Source organism: Corvus moneduloides, chromosome 1 (genome assembly GCF_009650955.1).
Source record: "Corvus moneduloides isolate bCorMon1 chromosome 1, bCorMon1.pri, whole genome shotgun sequence".
Taxonomy (NCBI): Eukaryota; Metazoa; Chordata; class Aves; order Passeriformes; family Corvidae; genus Corvus; species Corvus moneduloides.
This window is the reverse complement of record NC_045476.1, coordinates 109092112-109115463: the sequence shown is the minus strand read 5'-3', so window position 1 is coordinate 109115463 and position 23352 is coordinate 109092112. Positions and strand designations below refer to the sequence as shown.

Here is a 23352-nt window from a genome sequence, read left to right as displayed (position 1 = left end):
GATGGCCCTGGGGAGCGGGGGGCAGCGGAGCCCCCGAGGGGCCGCTCGACCTGGGAGCGCGGCGGCTCCTCCTCGTCCCGGGGGAAACAGGAGCGCCCCAGCCCCAGCACGGCGCTCCCGGCGCCATGTCAGGCGGGGCGGCCGGGGCACGGCCACGGCGATGGCGGCGCGGCGCATCCTGCCCTCCGCATCCTGCATCCTGCCCTCCGCGTCCCCCCTGCGCATCCTGCCCTCCGCATCCCGCACCCTGCTCTCCGCATCCCGCACCCTGCTCTTCGCATCCCACCCTCTCGGCGCGGCCCCGGCGCTGCTCTCCGCGGTACCCCCGCCTCTCCCGATCCTCCTCCGCCCCCGGGGCTCACCTAAAGTCAGCGCCCAGCAGCCAGCCCGCCTTCCCCATTGACCGCGGCGGCCGCCTCTCTCCGCCCCGCTGCGCTGGGCGGGGCGCTGCCGGGGCGCGCAGTGACAGCGCCGGGCGGTGCGTGCGCCCAGGGCATCCTCCTCGGCGGGCGCTCCTGGGCGGGGAGCCGGGCCCCCCGCGCCCCGCGGCCCCGCTCCGGGCAGCGCGGCCGCCGCGATGAAGCCGTGCGAGGAGGAGGAGGAGGAAGGGCGGGCGACGGCGGGTGGCGGCGGCGGGGACCCCTGGAAGGAGTGCGCGGAGGTGGCGGTGCAGCTGGCGCGCCGCGCCGGGCAGGTGAGAGCCGCGCCGCCCGCTGCGCCCCCGGCCGGGGCCGGGCCGAGCTGGGCCGGGCTGGGCTGGGCTGCCCCGCGGCCGGAGGAGCCTTCTCCCGGCGCGGGTTGAGGAAGGGCCGTGCGGGCGCTGGGCTGGTGCGCAGAGCTGGGGACGGGGAGGAGGGCGGCGGGGCTCAGCACCCGCTCAGCCGGGCCGCCGCCGGAGCCCTCGGCCGCGGGAGGGATGGCGGCAGCAGGGGCCTTATCCCGGGGGGCCCCATACCTTGGGGGGGGACCCATCCCTCGGGGCCCCATCCTTCGGGGGGCCCCATCCTTCGGGGGGCCCCATCCCGCGGGGCCACTTCCCTCGGGGCCGCAGCCCGGGGCGGTGGGCCCCCAGCCCTTGGGGGTACTTCCCTCGGGGGCTGCATCCCTCGAGGGAGCCCCTTCCCTGGGAGGCCCCATCCCTCGGCCCCATCCCTTGAGGGCTGCATCCTTCGGGGCCAGCATTTGTTTTCGAGCAGCTTGTGCAGAGAAAAACAACTGTGTCGGGGAGGTTTTGTCTTGTTAGATATGGCAGTCTTCAGAGTGGCTGAAATTGCCTTGCTAGGGACAAATAGCTGTGTGGTGAAGGTCTGTAGTAGCTTATTTCCAATCCGTGTTTTGACACAGCGGATTAGTCATCTCAGGAGACATCCCAACCCCATATATTACTATATGTAGCAGCAAAATTTTCACCAGCTCTAACAGAGCCAAGAAGTGGGATCAGCAGATTGTTTGAGAAACAGGGTAAAGCACAAACCTCAGCAATGTCTTTCTCTTTTGCTTCCATTCTGTTCTATTTTGAAACGTGCTTTGTACCTATACACTGTGATTTAAGAAGCCCCCTTTTCTGTCTTGAGTCCAAGACCCATAACTTTTCCTTAGTGTGTGTTATTAAACATATTTTCTCCTTAGTAGAATACACCCACAAAGATGAATGGAATCCCAGAGGAGAGGAGACTTGTTTTAATAATACAGGGACTAAATGGATAATCCAAATCAGGATGACAGGTCATGCTCTCACAGATTCTCAAAACAGGAGTTTCTCCAGCGTAGTCATTCTACCAGCCATTTCACAAGAGAGACTCATGACTTGCTCGAGCCTCCACACCTTATTTCTCAAAATATCAATTTGTGAAGACAGCTTTAGCCTTCTCCAATCATTTCACTTGCTCAGAAAATCACAGCTGAGCACCTTTTCCTGGAAGAAGTAAACATTCCATAAGACTAATCCTTGAATCCTAAATCACAGGCTGCCATTGCTACCTTGCAACTGGCAGGAAATAGCTGCTTCTTTGGCAGGCCAAATTTAAACCAGCCAAGGATGTTGTTTAAGTAGGACTTTGGAAACTGGTTTGTGTGGGTTTTTTTTAATTTTTCCAATTTTGTCATGATAAGGAATCTTTTTTGTTACAAAAGGCATTGGGGATCCTTCTTGAAGAAAAGGTGCAGGTAAGGCTCCATTTTTTATGTAAGTGTCAATCTGCTTTCAACTATTGCCAAAAGAAACTAGAGCTAAGAACACAAAATGCAGTGTAACATGGGTTTGGTAGGACTGAACTTTTGCTGAAAATTGATTGATAAAAATGGGGGTTATTTTGATCACCAAAAGCAGTCAATTCCACTAGTCAAGGTCATCTTTTTCTTCTGCTTCTCTCCCCATCCCTCAGACCTTTCTGCCTTCACCTCCATCTCCAGAAATCTGTCTCCCAAGGTCCAACTCCTGCCTCCATCTCTGCGTGAAACTTTGCTGCTTCAGCCTTTCTTTTCAGGTGCTCCATTTCTCAGGACTATGGCAGGTTAGGAAGGGTTGGAATCATTAGAAAGCATCTGCAAGAGGCTTGGCACAGAGACCAACCTGAAGAAAGACGTGCACTTCCAGATTTTGGATTTCTAGGCAAAGTTAACCAGTAATACAGTTTTCTGATCTCCCCTTTTGGCTTGTACAACTCTTTGGTTTGTATTGCATTGTGTTTCATGACTATAGGTAAAATATATCTTCTTTCCGACAGATAGGCATCTATACTCTGGAATAGTTTCATCTAAACTTAAAAGGCCAATAAAGAAGTGATGCTTGAATATGTGTCAAAAGTGCTGTTGCTGGAGTAACTTCTGTTACTGGGTTCAAATCATTGCTTCTCTTGCCCATCCTGTTGTTTAGTTCTTATTACTTTTATGAAATATCACAAGCTGTCATTTAATATATATATATGGCTGTTTCATAACGAGAATGGTCATGGTTTTGTAATCTCTGTAATTGACCTGCTTTAAAATTCACTCTATAAGGCCACAAATAACTGTGCTTTTTCAAACTTCTCTTCTGTTTTTTTCTGTGAGTAAACTCTGCGTGCTCTGTTCATGAGAGTACACCCATGGGTTTGATATGACTTTTTGCTCAAGAAAAGCAGGCATGACCAGTCTGTGCATTTTTGATGCTGTTAAGAGCACTGAGTAATATCTGCACAGTTCTCTCCAATTGCAGAATTGGAAAAGCTTCACCAAAATGAGTAAACATGCATCCAGGTAAAAACAAGAGTAAGAAACTGACACTAGAAGATAGTATTTTGAAGTACAAACTTTTTTTTTCTTTTTTCCTTTTTTTTTTCCTCTCTTTTTTTTCCCCGGAAAATAATTTTATGAGGCATAAGAGACCTAGCAGAATGCCACTAAAAAAAAATTTTTTTTTTAATTTTTAAAAAATTTCCACTGGTATTCTAAAAATTCAAGACTTTTTTCCCCTGATGTTTGCTCCCAGGGGAAATTGTTAGGCTATTTTCTATGGAACATGGACAGATGTTTTGGCAAGCTAGATTGGAATTTCCTGAATTATTTGCAGATACTCATGCTTTTTATCTAGATGTTTGATTTTATCAGTGAGCAAATATTTCAGGACAGTATTGCAAGCAAGAAAATCCATCTTGGAACTCCTAGAAGTGTGTGGTGAGTGCAAGCAGTATGGTGAAATGAAATATCTGACATTAGCACACTACCATAGGTGGCTCTCCTGGGAGGTATTGGAGGAAAAGGCATCTTGGCCCTCTGTCTTCTTGTCATTCTGCTTTGTTGGAATAAATTTCACAAAGGCATTATAAAAGGAAGAGTCCAGGACAGACTGCACTGAGCCCCAGTGGCTCCATTTCCCCCGCTCCATGGGAAATGAAGGAGGGAGCTGGGACAGCCTGGGTCTTGCTCTGTGATGTGCTCTTCATGTAATGGTGTAAGTGTCCCTCACTTTGCATAACCCCCCAAATGCTCCCAAGCAGGGTATTAGGATAAAATCTGCATTAGAGGAGGGGCAGCATGGGCTAAGAGTGTTAAAAGGCTCTGCTCTAAATAAACATGCTCCCAAAAATCAGTTGCTTAGAAGTTGCTGAAAAATCTCTGTAATCTAGGGACAAGCGCTAGTACAGGAGTAAAGTCTAGTAAAATACATTTACAGCCAAATTACAGCATCTTGGTTGCCAGTTTCATTGTACAATAGGGATAAGGTGCAATCAGCTGTTTCCATTTCATCATCCTGTAGTTCCTTTGGTTTCTGCTTGCCTGCTGCCTGTAACCTAGAGTGAGACTTTTATGGAGCCCCATGTCCTGGAAAGACCAGGCAATTGCAGTAGGTATTCACAAACCATATTGGAAGGCTTCTGCAAGGGGAGGAGTTGAGTGATGCTCTCGAAATACTCTGAGGCACCAGGCTCTAACACTCCTCTGTAGGCAGGTGACTTTTAGGGATTATTCAACATAAATTGAATTCTACACTGCTCTGAGATGTTTGATCATTTTCCAAAGAATAAAAGCTTTTGCATCAATTATGCAGGAAATGTGATCCTTGTATAGGAATACTCTGGCTTGGATTGCATACCTGTACAAGTTGGAGCAAATGCATGGGGGTCCCTTTGTCAAGCCCTTTGTAAGAGGCAGAGAATTGGCAGAATCAGACCTGTCCATCCTGCGTGCTGTGGGTGAGCCTCCACAGATGTGGTGCCCATTTGTGGCTGGTGACCTCAGCCCAGCACCGTGACTTCTCTCCTCCTCGCCTCTTGACATATTGCTTGCACAAGAAGTGGAGAGAAGCAGCTCATGGTAGGGCTGGTAAATGCTAAATATGTCGTGGCTCTTTGGCGTGGGAGACGGGTGAGAGAGCCATCAGCCACCATTTCACAGTGCAGGCACATCCCTGGCTACTGCCACCTCCAAAGTGGCTGGAGCCTCATGCTGGCCACCAGAGAAACAGACAGAGGTTAAAGTTAAAAATGGTTGTGAGCAACTGGGTAAAGGCTCAGAAATGAAAAATACTAAATTTGAAGCTGGGTTGTGTAAAGGATTGTACTCAAATGGGAGAGATCAAGTGCCAGAGCATGCAATGAAATCAGCTGATTGCAGAGACATCCGTAGAAGAGAGGTTCCATCTCTACTTTTCCTTTTCCAGCAAGGCTCAGGTATGATCTCACTGCCCTGCTGAGCAGTGGCACTGATTTAGATGGCTGCAAAAATCTCAATCTACTATGCATTAAAACTGAATAGAAGTCAAGAACATGGCATTGCTAAGAAGAAATTAAAATCTCTGTCAAAAGGAGGACATTCCTCATCTATTTCACTATGTGAAGTCCCAAGCAGAAAGTAAAGAAGAGCAAATAAAATAAAAGCTATCAACATAGCAGTTTTTTTAGAATACACAACTGGGGGTGGTTGGAGTGTTTTGGATTTTGCTTTGGGCTGAAGAGGAGCCCAAGGGCCTTGCTGGAGTTAAACTTTTATGCTTCTACAGTAAATCCTTCAACACAACCACACAAGGCATTGAGAGGAGTAAAGAGATTAAGTGTGGTTAATATTTTGATACACAGTAATGAACTTTAGCAAGACCTCAAATTGAAAGGTACTACCTGCCCTCACAAGCTACTAAATAGGCACAACTGATGTTTTACTGCTCACAAAGCAGAAACATTAGTCCAGATACCTTCTATACTAAGGAAATAGTCCTCAATATCCATTATTTGTTGGAACAATTAGCACACCCTTCAAATATAATATTTTATACTGTGAAAACCAAGAGCTGAGATGACATTTGGGAATTTCTGCTTCCCTCTCCCATGCCTTAATACAGTGGAACTGTTTTCTTTAGTCAACAAATATTTCTCAATGGTTTTAAAATACTTTCTTTGATCAATGGAAATTTAGTTAAGCAATTGAAATATATAAATTTTAGAAGGGACTTGGAATATTGATCTTATTGCTGCTGAGTTTTGATGATATAATTCTAAGCAAATTAACTGGTGCTTAATTTTTGCTTTGTTTTGGTTTTCTTAATTTCAAATAATTTACCATTTTCACTGGTTAAAAAATAAGGCATCTCCTTTTGCCCCTTTATTTTTCTTTTTAATGAAGAGGTGGAAAGAAAAACAAAACAGAAAGGAAATGGGAAAAATTGGGAAAAGCATTCATTAACTGTTTTCCCATATGTGCATTTGTACTTGAGTTTGTAACAGTAAAACCCTGGAGAATCAGATAAAGACATTTCCAGAAGAGAGTCCAGGTTTAAATCGTTGGTTTCATATCTAGAGAAAGCTTCAATTTTTGTTTTTGTTAAATATATGGCAATTCTTTGGGAACCAGAGGGTGGTCCACATCTGAAGTTCCAAAAACCCATGAAAAAAACAAAAAAAAAACTATGTATCTTTGTTGGCAAAGTGGAAACCAATTAAAGTTGCCTTATTGTTTATCTTTTAAAGTAAGAGAACAGTGGGGTAGTAGCCCTATAAATTACAAAAAAATAAATGGGTTTCCTTGAAAAATGCCTGAGCCTTGAGGCTTTTTCTTATCTTGTGTGTACTTTTGGTAATTTTCTAAATCATGATGACTGCCATCATCCTTTTATTCCATTAGTTGCAGCCCTTAATCAGTCCTTTTCTGAACTGTAAAGAGAGGTTTTTGCAGAGTGATTCAAAATGCTGTATTCCCAATGAATACTCACTAGCTCAGAAGGATTTTTTTGTCAAAAAATTAGAACAGCCTCTGGTAGAATTAGGCCTACAGCTGTTTTTCAGGATTAGCTATATTTTTTTCAGTGAAGATACTATTTTAGTATGCACAGGCTGAATGCCCAACAAATCTGATTTATGAACTTCTGTTTCAGATTATTAGGAAAGCTCTAACAGAGGAAAAACAAGTGTCCACGAAGACATCTGCAGCAGATCTTGTGACAGAAACTGATCATTTTGTGGAAAATTTAATTATTTCTGTTCTGAAAGAGAAGTTTCCCTCCCACAGGTGAGTGCCTATAGAAACTATCAACAACCTTTTTTAGTCCTTTACATGCTGCATATCTGACTGGTATTTAAAGGCAACCTTAAAAGTCTGTATATCTTTCTTATGTCTGTGTATCTTTGTTATATATTAACCTATTGCTGTTGGACATTTTCATAGGACTCCTATTTTTTAAGAAGTACCGTTTCCTTATACGTAGTACTTTATGTTTTCTATGTTTCTTGATATATGTATTTAATAGCAATGTTTCCCCTGTAGGGACATCATGGATGAAGGTTTCATGTGGATCTCCATGATGTTCAGAATACTGGTCTGTTGCCTATTGTATAAGAATTATGCCAAGGCTATCTATAAAAATATAGCAGAAATATATGCTAGCAAAGGTCCCACCCTGCAGACCTTTTCTGTTGCCATCACACATATGCATTGGCCAGATCAGGACAAGTAAAAGTGTATTTAATCACATTTACCTCATCTTCTATAGTGAGAAGATCAGTGAGAAGCAGGGCTGTTTGTCATCATCATCATTATTTGATGCCTCTTCATAAACAGGCTATAAATTACTATATGGGCTGCAACCCCAAGGTTTCAAAAGTAGATCAGGTTGTCCATTCCTCTTGAATTATTGTGGTCAACTTGAAAATAACAACCCAGCTCATGCACAGATTAGAGAGAAGGTTTGTATTAGCTGCCAGGTTTGGTTTGATGCAAAGACTGCAATTGATTTCTCCTTTTCACTTCAATGGATAAAATTCAGTTTCCTGCAGAGTCAGTGCAAAGCCTGTGTATCCCTTAAATAGTGTCCGACTCCCTTCTAACTGTGGGCATCTCTGATGGGGATGAGCCTTGCATTCCAGCACTGTGCAGAAAGCAACAAAGAGGAAAATTGGAAGGATTCAGCTACTAATCTGATGATCAGTGATGCTGCTGGGCAAAAAAACCCACCATAAGAAGGAGCAGAAAGCATATTTTATACTAAATATGGCTTTCTAAATACGTGCTGTGTGTGATGGCATATTGAAGCGGTACTGTACAGCATGATGTGTGGTTCTTGGCTGCAGTTCTCAAGAGAGTGCCAGGCTTTACAGGCCTATTATTTGTGTAATATTCCTTCTACTATTGCTGGCTGTGCTCTTCTCTCATCTCCACTCTTTTGTTAGTTTTTTCCTTGAGCAGTCTGGCAGAGAATGTAAAACATACACATTTCACATAAAATGCGAATCACCAGACACACTCAAGTTACTCAGAATGGGAAGAAAAATTGTAAGGTCAGTGTAGACCTAGGAACTGGAAAATCCCAGATTTTATCAACCCTGTACAGTTAACTTCTGACTTTATAAGTAAATGAAGGAACTGCCATTTCTTCAAAACATTTTATTTTGTTGCTGGTGGTTGCTGGGTTTGGTTAGAATTTGTTCAGATAATTAATGCATTCAGATGAAACAATAGATTAAAACTAAATTTAACTAGACTTGATTAAAACACTTGCAATGGAGAATTTACAATAGCAATCAAGGGTTAAATTAAAGTACAATGCAAATATTAAAAGATAATTTAAATTGTATTCAGTCTTTCCCCTAACCTGGCTGTTGCAAGCAGCACTGAAGATTTCTGTTATTTCTTTTTCTTCTAAATTATCTTGATTCTTACATCCTCTGAATCAAAAATGGACTTGAGGAGTTAGGAAAATTAAAAGGGATCTCATTAGAATCTGCCATTTGCACTAAGGCACTTATGAGTCTTGAGATACTGGAAACGTACTCAGAAGTAAAGAGAAATATTAGGAAAATCTGTTCAAAATGTAATTCTGTCCCATGTTTCTTTTTTCTTCTCTCTTCTTGGCTAAGTGGTGTGTATCATCTTCATTCACACTTCACTCAAGTTTTAATCTGTGCTCACTTTTTAGTACTCTGATGTGCCCCCAGTGAGTCTTTTCAAAAGGATATTTTTTTGGATAGATCCATGAGCTGTGGGTAGGCACGGCCAGACTACCAGGAGCTGCTGGTTGCAAAGGTCTATCCCAACATTTACCCCTGCTATTATTACACAAGCTGGCATCTTTTGTGTTACTTGTGGCCTTAATTCTGTAGACATTAAAATCAGGACACAGCAGTTTAAGACAGTGACATCCAACTCTAGCTTCCCAGCTTTCTGTGCTCAGACCCCCATAAGAGGATAGGTGAGGGACAGCCCCAGTTTGAGTCTCCTGCACTTGACTGGATATCATTTCTGCTGCAGATTATGGTATGTTACAGCTTCCCTGCTGTTTCTGCAATGAATTTCAGAGAAACACCACGGCATGAACAGATGTAGTCAAAGGCTTGGCTAAAATTACTAGACTCATTTTCAGTGGGAGTAAACTGTAATCCAGATTTGAAGAGAGGTCAGCAGAGCTGGCAGGCTGGCATATTAAATTAACTATTTTAATAAGGTGGTTACCCCTCCCACTTCTCAAGCTGTTCCTAGAATTTACTCCAGTACTTCACACTGAGTGTTTTGCTTAGTTTGCAGGTTTTTACAGGACACAGAGCAAGACATCTGAAGCTGACCTTGTGGGACTCTCACATTTCTCAGTATTGTACAGCAGCAAGGTGGGGGGGGTTGTTACCCTTTAGCCCAGATTTCATAAAATGTGCACCTAATTTGTCCTACATCCATTTTGGAAAAATTGTTCTTGAGTGTGAAGACTTTATCTGCGGCACGGCTGTGCCCCAGCTCCAGGTCAGCAGTTCTGAGCTCAGGGACTGCAGTGTCACACCCCCGCTGCGAGGGAAGGGCGAGGAACTGGCTCGCGAAACTTGAGGGCAAATCATCTTACACAGAAATACTCCTGTCTCTAAGGAGGGTCTTATTTCACCTTTCTTTGGTGGAAGACAGCAAAGCAAGACAGCAGCTGTAGTTCAAGCTCCAGCTGGGGAAGCTGGCAGAGGGTTGAAGCAGAGGTACAATTTATGTGGAATAAGGATAATCTGAGGTGTGATGTGGATGCTCCACCTATGCATCTTCTTCATCCAGCAGCACAGACAAAGCATGGTTGGGTTTGGATTCTAATTACAGGATTTGTAAAAGCAAAAGTTAAGTGATACAGCACCAACAAGACAAAGTGGTGGAATATTTAGAGCAAGGAGCCTGCAAAGTGTTATGTTAAACTGAGAGTTTAAAACACTTGGTCAAGTCTTTCTTGTTTCTCAGTTGTGCACTAGCACTTTGTCCTTCAGCTGTTTCCTTTAACAGAGATGAAAATAGTAACAAACACTTCCTGATTCCCTCTCTGTACCAGCTGGGGGTCTATAATGCCATCAAAATAGTCTGTTTCTACTTAAGTACAGGCAGAGTAGCTTTTGGAAAATTCAAGAAGACTCCTCCTGTGCTATCTGCAGAACATTTTAAGATCATGGCTTCAAGTGTTATCTGGAATTGTTCTGTACAGGTTGAAGACACAAAATAAAAATAGCTGCTACTCTAGTCCTAGGGAAGGACTCTTTTGCAAAAGACATTGTCTCTTTATTTTATCCTTTTTTTTTTCTCTTTGTGTCTTTGAGAGAAGCTTTTTTTGCCTTCAAGCATTTGCAGGAACTCTGACTACCACTACTGGCTGTTCAAATGTGAAACCACCAGCAACATTCACTACTAGCAGTTGGATTCTATTCCTTCTGTGCATATAGGACTTTATGAAAATCTGTGAGAGTAGCACCTGCACATCTCTTACAGCAAGAGACTTGAGCAGTTTATGGGAGAGCAGGGATAATTAAGGTCAACAGGAAATGTGCCAGAACTGGATGTTCGTTTCCCAGGGAAAAAGGAGAAAAAAAAATGCTAAAAGAAACTGGGACAGAACAACAGAAGAGAAGATGACCTCAGATTTAATTTTGTGCCTTGTGCATCCAAACAACAAACAAACAAAAAATAATCTGTTGATTTTTTTCTGTGTCATGGGAAAAAGAAAGTCCACCTTTGTAAACCTTTTAATTTCCTGAGTCAGACTACTGTAAGAAAATACAAGTAGGAGCAAAATTGTGGATTTTCTAAGAGTGCATTATTTCCTGCTGACTGGATTTGACTGCAGAAGAGAAGCAGGTACAGTTTGCAGTTTATATTACTTAGTGCAAGAGACAGGCCTAACCCATAAAATTATAGTCTGCATAAAACAATCTCCTCCTTGAGTTCCAGGGATGCCAGTTCAGATCCATTTCTGCATTCATTTTCATGACTTCCTTAATGGCATATTGGAGAAGTGGATATAGAGTTCTTCTTTTGCATGTAAAATAGTATGCTGTAGATTCAAGAACTCTCCCTCAATGAAAGTTACCAATTCCTAAATTTGAAAAGCAGTATGTGTGTTAACATTTATACAAAATTGTTTTATGTAGAGAGAGAGAAGTTATCTCTTAAAAACCAGAATGATGGGGTTGACTTTCCAAGTCACATATCTAAGCTGATGATCTGGGATACTTGTTTCACCCTTGCACCAAATGCAGGTTTATTGCAGAAGAATCCACTGCTGCAGGTTCAAAATGTGTCCTCACCGACAGCCCGACCTGGATTATTGACCCTGTTGATGGAACATGCAACTTTGTGCACAGGTAAATGGACAGCGGCCTGGGAAACGCATCTGAACCCAAAATGCAGCTTCCCACAGCTCCTCCCTTCCTCCTAAAGGTGCTTTTCCCTGGTAGGTTTGTTCCTTCGACTCGCACGTAGGGGTGATCCCTTTACCCCCGGTAGCCGGCGTGGTGCGTGAGGGAGGCTGGGGTTGTGCTGCTAGCCCAGGGCCAGCTGGAGTTTCTGGCGGCTGCCCCGCGGCCCGTGGCTCTTGGCCCGCTCGCAGCCCAGCGCTGGCTAACGAGCAGAGGCTTGGGCAGCGTGGAGGAACAAGGCTGCGCTGAGGACACCTGGCCCAGCGCCTGGCTGCGTTCTGCACATTCCCTCTGGGAGCGAGGGCTCTTCGCTCCCCGTCAGACGCACGCGCTTCGTTCTTCCCGGGAAGTGCAGCCGCTGCGTGTGCGTGGAGCAGCACTGAGAAAGGAGTTGTACACAGATACTGGTTTTAAATTTCAAAAGTACCTCCGCAAAAATTAAATCTGGGGGTTGTTGCTGCAAAAATGATGACTTCTAATTCACCGTTCAAATGCTAGAGTTGTAAACTAATGACTATTCATAATATTTCTACTTAAAAACCCTCTGTAGGCTCTGTCTTATAGTTAGAGGCTTAAAATAACTGCAACTCTCATTAAAAAAAAAAAAAAAAGGCATTTCCTTAACTTTCGGTGCAATTACACAGAATTCCAGGGGAGGTGGGGTGTATCATGTGATGATGTTTCATGCAATTAGGTAAAATTTCCTCTTTCTAGCAATATTTTCTGGACTTTCGAAGTCCCTTTTAATATATGTTTTTAAGAAATTAATTTATTTCATTGTTTAAACTGCAATAATTATGCTGTAGTCAAAAGGACCAAATTAAATACGTGATCCTCACTTCGAAAAAGGAGAGCATAGAGGAACTGGTTTCTTTTTATATTGGTGTCAGCAGCAAGGTATCTCCATGCTACTTAATTGCTATCTCAGGTGCATAGCTTGAACAAAATGTGCTCTTGAAAGCAATGACTTATTATAACATTAGTGATTTTATACTGGATAATTCAGCTACACTAAATCAAAAACATCCCTAAAGTACACTACGTGTTCAGTGTAAAAGTTGTAATGCCTTCATGTGTTCATTTCTTGCCTTCTCCAATACTAAGTTAAATTTTTAAAGGAACTGACAAAGTTAAAGAGGTTGACAAAGGAGAGATACTATAATGTCAAGTGCATTTTGACAAGTAAACTCACAGTGCTCCATGTGGGGTTTTGTTGCCTGAGGGGGATGCATAAGAAGTAAGTTGAGAGATTTTTCAGCAGTACTACTTCATTTCTTATTTTTCACAGATTTCCAACAGTGGCAGTGAGCATTGGATTTGCTGTTAACAAAGAGGTATGAAGTATGTTCTTTAAGATGGGCACCTGAGAGTTGGCTAGAAGTCTCAAAACCATGTGGGAACTTTAAATGAAATGATTTTTTTTAAAAAATCAGTCACTACTCAGGTTTTCCCCTGCTTTTTAAATGCATCTGATCATATTCTACTCATCTAAAATCATAGTCCTGCAAAACTTACTTATGGAAACTGGCAATTAAAAGAGAATTCTATGAATTATTATAAGTATTATGGGATTTATTTGGAGAAAAAGGGAGTACTGGTGTGAGCAAGGTTTAGTTAGACAAACCATAGTAAGTTCAATTTAGCGCTGCCTCTTCAAAATTTAAACATACATCCCAGTGTTCCTGTATTATTATTATTGCTTCTTTCCTGCTAGCAGTATCTGTGAAAGCTAACCCCTGCTGTGAGTCAATGTAGAACTGATTTTCTGAGGAGTGAAAAATTATGGGCATAGTTCATTTAATCTGCATTGGTGTTTTCCTTAACATAGTAAAATAGCTATATTTACCACCTAAGAGCTTGATTATGGTGAGGGTGGGAAGGTACCTAGCCTTCCAATGTGCCATTTTGAGTTTCCTAGCTATGCTCATTCGTGCTAGTGCCTTTTCTCCAGATGTTGCTGGTTTACAGTTTGATATATATCTACAGAATAACTAGTTACTCAAATTTCCAATGAATGTGCCTCTTTCAGCCTAATTCCACAATCTTAAATATATGTACAGCTTTAAGCAAAGCTAGCAAGAAGTCTATGCAGTAACAACCAAGTTTTCAGATGTGCTAGTACCTCTTACTGATTTAAACAGAATGATGTTGTATACTTCTCTGGTTAGACTTTTCAAACATGGAAATTGCAGAGAAACACTTCCATGCTTTTCTGAAATTTATTCATTACCAAAGGTCCTTTTGAACACGACATTTTTTTATCAGACAGCTCTATTATTTATGTTTTCTAGAACACCATCATGATTTTGATGCTGCATATTTTGGGTTATGTAAACTAAACAAAGCTGAAACAAAAGTAAAGAATTAACCCTCAGTTAAGCAAATAGGACAAGCAGAAAAAAGAGTAAACTGAAGAGGAACCAAAGTACACACAGGGGAACTGGCCTGATTATAAGCCTTGAACAGTACTGAGGAAATTCCTGCAGATGCCTCTACGGAAAGAGTCTATTAATAGTGTGTTCCTCAAAAAACCCCTTGGTTTAGATGGGACCTCAGGATAGGGAGCCAGGACAGTCTATTCCCTTTGAATTGTCTCTGATGAACACTGAGTGCAGCAGGAAAAAACTTGGAGCCTAGAATATCTGAGATGTTTTCTTCACCTTGTGGCCAGCTTCTGACACCTCGGGCAAGTCACTTAATTTTTGTGTACCCCTAAATTAAATAATGCTACTATTACTGACCTAGGGCCAGTTTTCAGAGCTGACCCTTGAAGTTTGTAAAGTGCTTTAAAATCTTTTGATGGAGCCTATTAAAATAATAGAAATTTTAAATACTTAGGGTCTAATTCTGACCCTCTTTTCATTGGTAAATAGAATCTCCCACAAAAATTCCACTGTTGCACATTCTTAAGCTTTCATTGAGAGTATTTTTGTCCAAACTCCTTCTCTTGGAGTCCTGTGACTTCAAGAGATTCTCACAAAAGGATTTTGCAGAGAAAGATTTGAGCAAGTGACTAGAGTGTACTGCTTTGATTGAAAAAGCAGGCAAATTCAATGCACCACAAAAGTGCAGGTGCCTACCAAAGCGTCCACTGTTAATAAAGGGTGTGCCATGACTGCTGAGTTTGGATGCCTGATTGATCCTGGTGTCACAAATCTTTGGGGTCCAGCTGAGGTCAGTGGGGTTGCTTCAAGGAGTAACTGCTCACCAGTGAAAGCAAAGCATTCAGAGTCTTGCCTCAGAGGCCTTGCGTATTTTCAGTAAAAACATTAAACTGAATTTGAAATCAACTCAGTATTTAATCCATTCTAATGTGAACAGAAACTAACTGGGAGTCAGAATTTAGAGGATCAGGAACACATTGCATTAACTTCTCTTTATTACCTGAATTTTATGTGACCTATATCTCAATATCACAGTAATAGTAAAATTATTCCAGTTTTTTAGCATCAGTATAATCTTTATTATGTGTACCAATTAAAATATTGCTGATCTTTCTGCCATTAGTAGTTGTTTATATTTATGATGAGTAATTTGAGTTGCATTCATTTCTTTCCTTTTCAAAATCTTAAAGCTTGAATTTGGTGTAATTTACCACTGCACTGAAGAACGATTATACACTGGTAGAAGAGGTCAAGGGGCATTTTGTAATGACAAAAGGCTTCAGGTATCAAAAGAGACAGGTTGGTCTAGATTTTGTTAGAACTCTAAAAGGAATATGTTAATTTTGTTTCAGAGTTGTTGCAAATCATCATTAGGATAATGAACATCATTATCCTGATGGAAAGTATTTCACCTGCATGATAATTTTGTTGTTTCGTGTTTGTTTTTTCCTGAAAAACCACAACTTTCCTCCTTTTATTTTTAAAATATACATCTGACTATGAACTATTTAAATAATCCTAAATTATTTTGCTTCGCAACCATTGTTTAAAATAAGGAAGAACGTGTAGATTCACCAGTTTCATTCCAGCTGAGCACTGCCATAACTTTTTATAAGCAAGATGCAATGGGAATGGTGAATCAAATTCAGAGTACTATGGTGGCTGCTGTTCACTTATTTTCCAATGAACTTGTATGTCACAGAGTGTATGATGTCTGTAGGCATATGTGCTAACAGTGAATTAAAGGATGCATGCTTCATTAGGGGTTCTTTGACAGCTTGCTCTGGTGTGTGAGGTATGTTTCGATGTACAAGTAGCCAGCAACACTTTGTCAATGCTTTATTGGAACTCTTTTATCAGTAAACCAAGTCATAGATCTGTCTGTTTACCTAATGGTTATAGAAAACAATAATTTTGTATTATTTAGAGAAGTTTTCTTTTAGTTAATTAAAATGCAGAGGAGAGCATAGCACTCAGTTGTTGGTGGAAGCAGACATATGCCAAAAATGTGCACCACTGTACACAGGAGGTAGTAAAAATTTCACCCCAAGGAGAGATTTAATGAGCTCAAAACACAGTAAATTCAAGCAACTTGACATACAGATTTCTTTAGTGCCTCAAGAAGACCCTGCATCAAAATCTCCCTGAAATTTAGAAAGTTTGGCTATACAGCTAAGTTATTAGTGAGCTGGGATCTACCTATTTGGAGAGATGGATTGTAAAGTCAGTGACTAAGATTTTAATCATTGATTATACATCACATTTTTCTCAGTGTTCAAATATCTCATATTCCAAAAAATCCCATACTGGCAGAGACTGTTAGGAAGAGCAAGGGGTGCTCCCAGTTGGGCTGGATGAACCACTGTTGAAATGGCCTCCCTTGCTTTTGCAGTCAGAGAGTTCTGGTTTCCAGTTAAACAATGAACAATTTTGGCACATGTCACTTCTGTCTTCCTTTCTCTGGACATCCAGTCTATGTGGTTGTCTATACCATAGCAAGGGAAGTAGATCTTCTGCCCTTCCAAATGCTTTGAAATTTTTCTTTGTTTTGAGATACATCACTTGGTGGTGGGAAATTTTCACCAGTGAAGCTGGATCTGCTTTAATCTCACTTCTACTGATGTTTTAAGTGCTTTAAATCACAGTTGCTCTGTAAAGGCTGTGGCTTCAGTGAAATAAACCAACCCTGGAAGCAAGACTGTTTCCCTGTAGCTGCCACTGCAACTGAAGTGGCCATGATGTGTTTGAAATCTAAGCTGTCACGTCACTTCCTGCCGTTTGTTTTCAGGAAATGGGATTGTTGTATGATGTTGATCTACACTTAGACATTCATTGTTCACATTTAACCATCTGAAGTCACAGCCCAAGCAAACACTGTTCTTTGTCAACACCCAATTTTGTAGAGGTTTGGTATGGGAGTCCACACAGTTATGATACACTTAAATGAAGGATCCATCTTCCCTGTTGTCCCAAGTGATCCTTTCTTCTCATGCTTAGATTCATGTCAGGCTTTACATGTGCTAATACTGTAAATGTATTTTCTTTTTTTAATCTTCTGTGGTTGACAGAATTGATCTTTTCTTCATAAATTTATCCATATCACTGTTAAATCTTTTCTACCAAGCCTGGGTTGGTTTTTATTTTGGCCTCTATCAGAATGAGGAATAGTCAGTAAATTTTATCTCATATCTTGAATTCCTGAAATCCCATAGTGTCTTGAGATCAGCCAGCTCCTTTTTCTAAGCAGAATTCCCTCTTAGTTACCTCAGTCTCTTCATCCAATTTCTAGCTGTAGCCTTGATGAAAATTGAGGAGATTCTCGATTAGAAATATATTTAATAACTCAGAAGAATAACTGCCTCAGTCTCAACCTAACTATGACTGGTGTGGTGTGAATGCTTGGTGCATTTCAGCAATAAGATGAGCATTAAATGTTCTCTGATTATAAACTGGGTCTGTTATGCAAAATAACCTAAGGCAGATTGCTTTCCCCATCCAGAGTTTTTAGTAGTGGCTAAACAACAAATACCCTACAGCATGCCTGGATTGGTTTTTTTCTATTTTAATGCAGTAATTTAAAAAGCAGCAGCTGAATCTATGGTTCTACAGATAATATTTGTGACACTCTGTAACTTTTAATCTAATTACGTACCTGTTACTCACCAACCATTTTACCATGTTACTTGAATCCATAAGGTTCATCTGCAATACTAAATTCTTTGGTTTAATTAAATGGTGTCTCACTCCAGCCTAATTTGCCTTTGAAAACCTCCTTGCTCCTTGTGCTGAGAACTTTCAGCTTATGCAGGTAGCTGTAAGAGCTAGGTAGAGGTTGCCTACCTGAATGAATACCTGGCTTTTAGCCCAGGGTAGGGGGTGACACCTGGCATGAGGTGCAGCCCAGTCAGTGCGTTATCAGCTGCTAAACCTTTGAGTTTTGTCCTCCCTTTAACGCCTCCACGTTCAGCTGGCACAGCAGGAGCAGGGACACTTGGCATTTGATCAGCCACCTCCACCTACATTGGCACACGCTTGTTGTAGCCTGGCAGTATTCAGATCTCATGTGAGGACTGCTTCAACACCTTTCAAGTCACTGTGAGTCTCTCCTTTGACTGTACACAAGGCTGGTATCTCCATCTGCTCTAGGACAGCATTGCCTTTGCTGAGCACAAGACAAATAGAACAGTCACAGATTATTATGAATAAAGATACTGCTTTAATTTGTCATAAGAAAGGGTTTTTTCAGTCATAAGGTGTCTTCGGTCTTTGAAATGTCAGAATGAGCTATTACTAGGTGACTGGTGATTTAGGGAGAAACTTTTTTTTCTTCTTACTGGGTTCCCAAATGTTTATAATTGGTTAACAAATTACATTAAAATTCCCTATTCAAGAACCATCCTGTCTTCAAATGTGAACAGATTAGCATCATGAACATTTACTAGGTTACTGGATTATTTTTAGCTGACTGCTAATATTAGTGAATTTGCCAAAAGGTGACTGGTCAGTGAAATAAAACTATGTATGAAATGTAAGGATGCATTCTTGGTTTTAATCCTCCTGTTCCTTTTTTTTTTTTTAAAGTGTGTTTAGAACAGACTATTTTGTAGAAGAAACCTAGTCTTCCTTGAATTTTTATACAAAGTTGTCACTTATTCTTTGAAAATATTTGGGGTAGAAAAAGGGACATAAAAATGAAAAGTCCATTAGTGTTTAATTTGAAAACAAATTTATGGAACCTTCCTGGAAGCTGTTGAATTAATGGAAACATCTCCCTACCATTACAGATATCTCGAAGGCCTTAATTTTAACAGAAATTGGTCCAAAACGTGACCCTGCAACTTTGAAATTGTTCCTTGGTAATATTGAGAGATTGCTCAAGGCCCAAGCACACGGGTAAGATGTTTTACAGTACATGTCTCACATTTGTGACCACAAAGTCATTAAAAAAAGTAATTAAAAAAAAAAGACTGAAACAAGTGTGTTGTACACCTAGGTTGAAGTCAAAAGCATTTTCTCCTTTGTGTTACTGTGGGGTGTAGGGTCCGTGTCATTGGGAGCTCCACGCTGGCCCTGTGCCACTTGGCGTCCGGCGCTGCAGACGCCTATTACCAGTTTGGGTTGCACTGCTGGGACCTGGCAGCGGCCACTGTCATCATCAGAGAGGCTGGTGGCACTGTGATAGACACTTCAGGTGAGCAAAATGCCCTTCCTTTTCCATTGACTTTTGGGGGACTGAGTGAGTGGCTGCCTCAGGGCAACCTGTGTCACCTCAGTCCAGTCCTGCCCCTGTGTCTCTAGCTCATTTCTAGCAATATCCTGTAGAAAAGTCTGTACTCTCCACTAGACCCTGGCTGTTTATTCTGTACACACTGATGTAATTCCAGCACAGGATTTCATCACATCGAAGGTGTTCTGAGTCAATCTCAGAATTCTGAGTTTCTATGCCTCTGAGTAATTTCCTTAAAGCCTCGTATTTACAGTAAGGAACCAGCCCAGGAGATTGGCAGATATGCTCAGATGTTCCAATTAGATTTCAACATAGACATCCTCCCAGGAAAGGAGGATGCAAGTTTGAACATATATGAGTGGAAATTACTCAGAAGGAGTAAAGGGCAGCACAGTCTCCAGATTATTACTTAATTAATTTAGATGGTACACATCTCAGAGTAATGATTTACTGGTGACCAGTACCTGGATACTCTGGAAAGATTTGGTGGATTAAGAAGGGTGTGTTGAATGAACTAATTTTTCTTCCATTGCTAGAAGAGGGAATATTGCATTTATTGTTGGCTACTGAACAAATCTAAGCACTCACTGCTCCTCTTGCATACTTTGGCTCTGTACCTAGAATTTTACAAAATAATTTTTTGCTGGAGATTTCCACGTAGGCATTGTTCAATTAGGCTGTTATTCCCACCCCAAAAGGAGCTACGTATGAAGTTGTTTCAATGTTTTTGACCCTATCTAATTACAGCATGGCTGATATTTAAGACACTTCTCGTTAATCCTCTTGTCCTCAGGGGGACCTCTGGATCTTATGTCCTGCCGAGTGATTGCCGCGGGCACAAGAGAGATGGCCATGTTCATAGCTCAGGAAATACAAACTATTCACTACCAACGGGACGATGAGAATTAAATACTCACTGTACCGAGTTTGCCCTCCTGAACCGTGTAACATTTGCAAGATGGGTGTCTTGGAAGGGTACGTGATTGCAGCAGGATGATTTCTGGGGAGATTTTCTGTGTCAAATATTTTTTATAAATTTATTACCATGTGGGAAGGCATAGGGAGATTTTTAAACCTCTAAGAACCGTGTTTCCTTTTTAATATGTATCTCTTTCAGCAGTATCTTTTTTATAAGATAGAGTATTTTACTTGTAGCAAATTAGTCTCAACATTAAGTTGTAATTTCATATCTGTGGGGCTGATATTTAGTCTTTTGTAACATGCAGCTAAAAAAATGGAACTTTATTTTTACAGATGCAGATCTCAGGTAAATGAGCTTTAGGACTGTAGTAAAGGAGGAGTAGTTGAGATGTGTGCCTATAATAAAACCCTTGTTCCATGATACTTAAGAATGCAATAAAAAAGGCATTGTTGTTTCCTAACGACATCATAGCTCTGTATCCATAAATGTACATGTATGTGTGTCTGTGTGTGTGTATATATATGTGTGCATATACACTTATATGTATGCACACATGTACCCAGGTGTGTATGTGTATGTATATGGGTATCCTGGATGTTTACAGCAACTTAGAGAATGCATAGAGAGAAGAAAGCTAATATTGGAAGCTATTTTCAGGTCATGGTTTAGGTTACGTAGGTGATTCCAGTCGGGGGCTCTCCGAATGGCAAAGAGCAGAGCTGACCATGGAAAATGTTTAATTGTTTTACAAGCTGCCCAGCTGGTTTTGTTTCCTTTCATCCCTCTGCATGGGCATAAATCATACTGTCCTGTAGGCCTCTGTAAGATGCTCAAACCTGCAAACACTTACTACCATAGAGTACTTATAGTCAAAATCAGGAATATTGAACTCCAACTGAGTTATTCACAGTATTAACTATGACACACAGCAGTAGGAGGCCAGCAGAACAGAGCACAGTGTCAAAGAGCTGTTGATTTTAGAGAAACTTTGAGCAGAACAGCAGGATTTGGCCCCTTAAAGGCAAGTTATTAAAAATATGCACTTAAGATATGCTTGCAAAAAGTTGTAAATCACATGCCCTTCTTGCACAACATTGTAATCACACTTTTTGATCAGAAAAACCTGTAAAATCAAGTTACATAGATTTCCTAAATACACAGTTATTCTCTATCCCTGTATCTAGCCAATAATTTCTATTTAGACTGTGTTTTACATCATGAGCACAAGGAAAATACAAGTATGTCGAGAAAAGCAGTTGATATGAAATCACTTCTATTTTTTCATCAAAAATTTAATTAAAAGGTATCTCTTTTTTGCAAGAGTGCAAATTGAATAAAGGAATGAGCCAAAAGAGTTGGTTAAAAATTTTACATTTTTTTGTACACTGCATGTGTAGTCTTTGTAAACGTTCAGATATCTGCTTAGAAGATACAAACTAAGCAATATTTTTTACAAATAACCTTGTGTGTGTTTCTTGCAATGAAAAATGTTTTTCACTGAATATAACAGGAAGTTCTGTGTGATTTCTTGATTTTTTTTTCATGAGAGAGACAAAAATATTGACTGTGTGAGGAATATCTAAATCCAACTAAGCATTTAAAAGCTGATGGTTCTTAGCAGAAAATCAACACTTTCCATCACAGTGATCAACATTTTGTCACTGCTCCCTTTTACTCTCTCCATCTCTTTGTACCCCTGTTTGGAAAAGGAGATTGTAAGCCCTCTGGGGCAGGGACTACAGTAGTTTGGCTCTGGGTTTTCACAGTGCTAATAGGATGAGATTCTGGTCCCCAACTAGGCACCGAGGTGCTATAATAATACAAATAATAAATGCTAATAGGCTCGCTTGTCTCTTGTTCACTCTCCCCCCGCTTCCCGAGCACAGAGGAGATCAGAGTGATTCCTCTCTGATTCCAGGGTGCTTAGCCCTGGCAGCCGTGGGAGCAGCTGGGGCTTTGCTTGGGCTTGTGCTGTGCCTGTAAGCCCTGTAAGGAAGCTTATGCTGGCAGGGAATCAAGTGTGGGGGAAGCTCAGCTCCACTTCATCCGCTCCCCCTCCTCACCGTGTCCCCCCCAGTGCATGTGTGAGAAGCTGCTTCGTGGCTCCGGGGAGGTTTCCCAGCAGCTCAGCTCACTTGTACAAAGAAAGTCTCTGACCCAGTTAGGGCTGGTGTGCCCTGGCGTTCCTGGAGCTCAGCAAAGCAGGGAAATCTGTGCATCCACTTCAATGGCACACGCCAGCGATTTGGAAAGCCGGGAGCCAAGCAAGGCAGGAAGGGAGAAGTGCAGAAACCCATTCCCAAGTTCTCATTTGTTCCCAGGATGCAGTTTGGGTTTTTATTTGGGCTGTAGTCCAAGTATGTTAAACTGGCCGTGTGTGTGGGGAGCAACAATCCTGTCCCCCCCACCTCCTCTGCTGCCTGTGTGCCAGGACAAACATTTCTGAACCCTTCCAGGGGACCAGATGAGTGAAGTGATCTGCCTGCAAAGTACCCCAGTAACCAACAAAGGGATTATTTTCGAGGCACACTGTTTTCCCAAGCCAATTCAGTCCCTGGCTACCATGAGTGGCTGACTTTAGGCACTAAAGGGGGTAGCAGGGGGCAAGCAGGACAGTTCCCTTCACAGATGGTGCCACAGTATCCCAGTTCAGAGTTTGCATCAAAATGCAGCCTTAAAACTATTTGACTGCAATAATTGAGTGAAATAAACTGTGCTGGAGTTTTTCCTCTCTTCCTTATTTCTTGGTAGCCAAGTGAAACTCCGCTCAGCATGTGCCCAGCAGCTCTCCCTGTGAGTGCAAGCATTCATAGTGCAGCACATTAGCCAAAAACTTAAATCCCCCAAAATGCTCAAACATGTGGACTCTTTTTCCTGCCAGCTGTTGTAAAATGCTTCAACTGTTTTCCACTGCATACATTATGGAGTACATAATGTACCTGAGACGGATGAAGATTTTCTCCCTGAACACAGGCACAAAGATGCCTGTGCTCTGCAAAGTAAGTGCTTCCTCTCTAAGCAACTGGTGCTCAGCTTCCTGGAGCTATCCCAGTTCATGTCTGCATCCCTTACCAGCTCACTGGTGGAGAATAACTTCCAGTCTGCTGGTCTGGTCTCAAGGGGTGCTTTCTGGTAGAATAAAGAATGGAAATGGCTGTAAACTCCAGGAAAAAGGTCACTGGCTGATTCCTCTGCAGTGTGTGCCTT

At 41.7% G+C, this 23352-nt stretch overlaps 2 protein-coding genes across 3 annotated transcripts in view; one reads left to right on the top strand and one right to left on the bottom strand.

Moving 5' to 3' along the window:
* MPPE1 (metallophosphoesterase 1) overlaps window positions 1-460 on the bottom strand; it is a 38084-nt gene extending 37624 nt beyond the window's left edge. Inside the window, exon 1 of one of the 2 annotated variants that reach the window (XM_032121671.1) lies at window positions 363-460. The gene's annotated coding sequence lies outside the window, so the exon portion shown is untranslated. The remainder of the gene's footprint in view (window positions 1-362) is intronic. The other variant, XM_032121680.1, reaches the window with a different exon arrangement.
* IMPA2 (inositol monophosphatase 2) lies at window positions 126-21990 on the top strand. The gene is given in 10 exon segments (XM_032121651.1): window positions 126-425; window positions 427-522; window positions 524-694; window positions 6845-6978; window positions 11454-11558; window positions 12901-12946; window positions 15187-15295; window positions 18781-18889; window positions 19036-19187; window positions 20017-21990. Coding segments are annotated over 10 exon segments (1338 nt in total). The 3' UTR covers window positions 20133-21990.
* Window positions 21991-23352: the final 1362 nt, after the last annotated feature.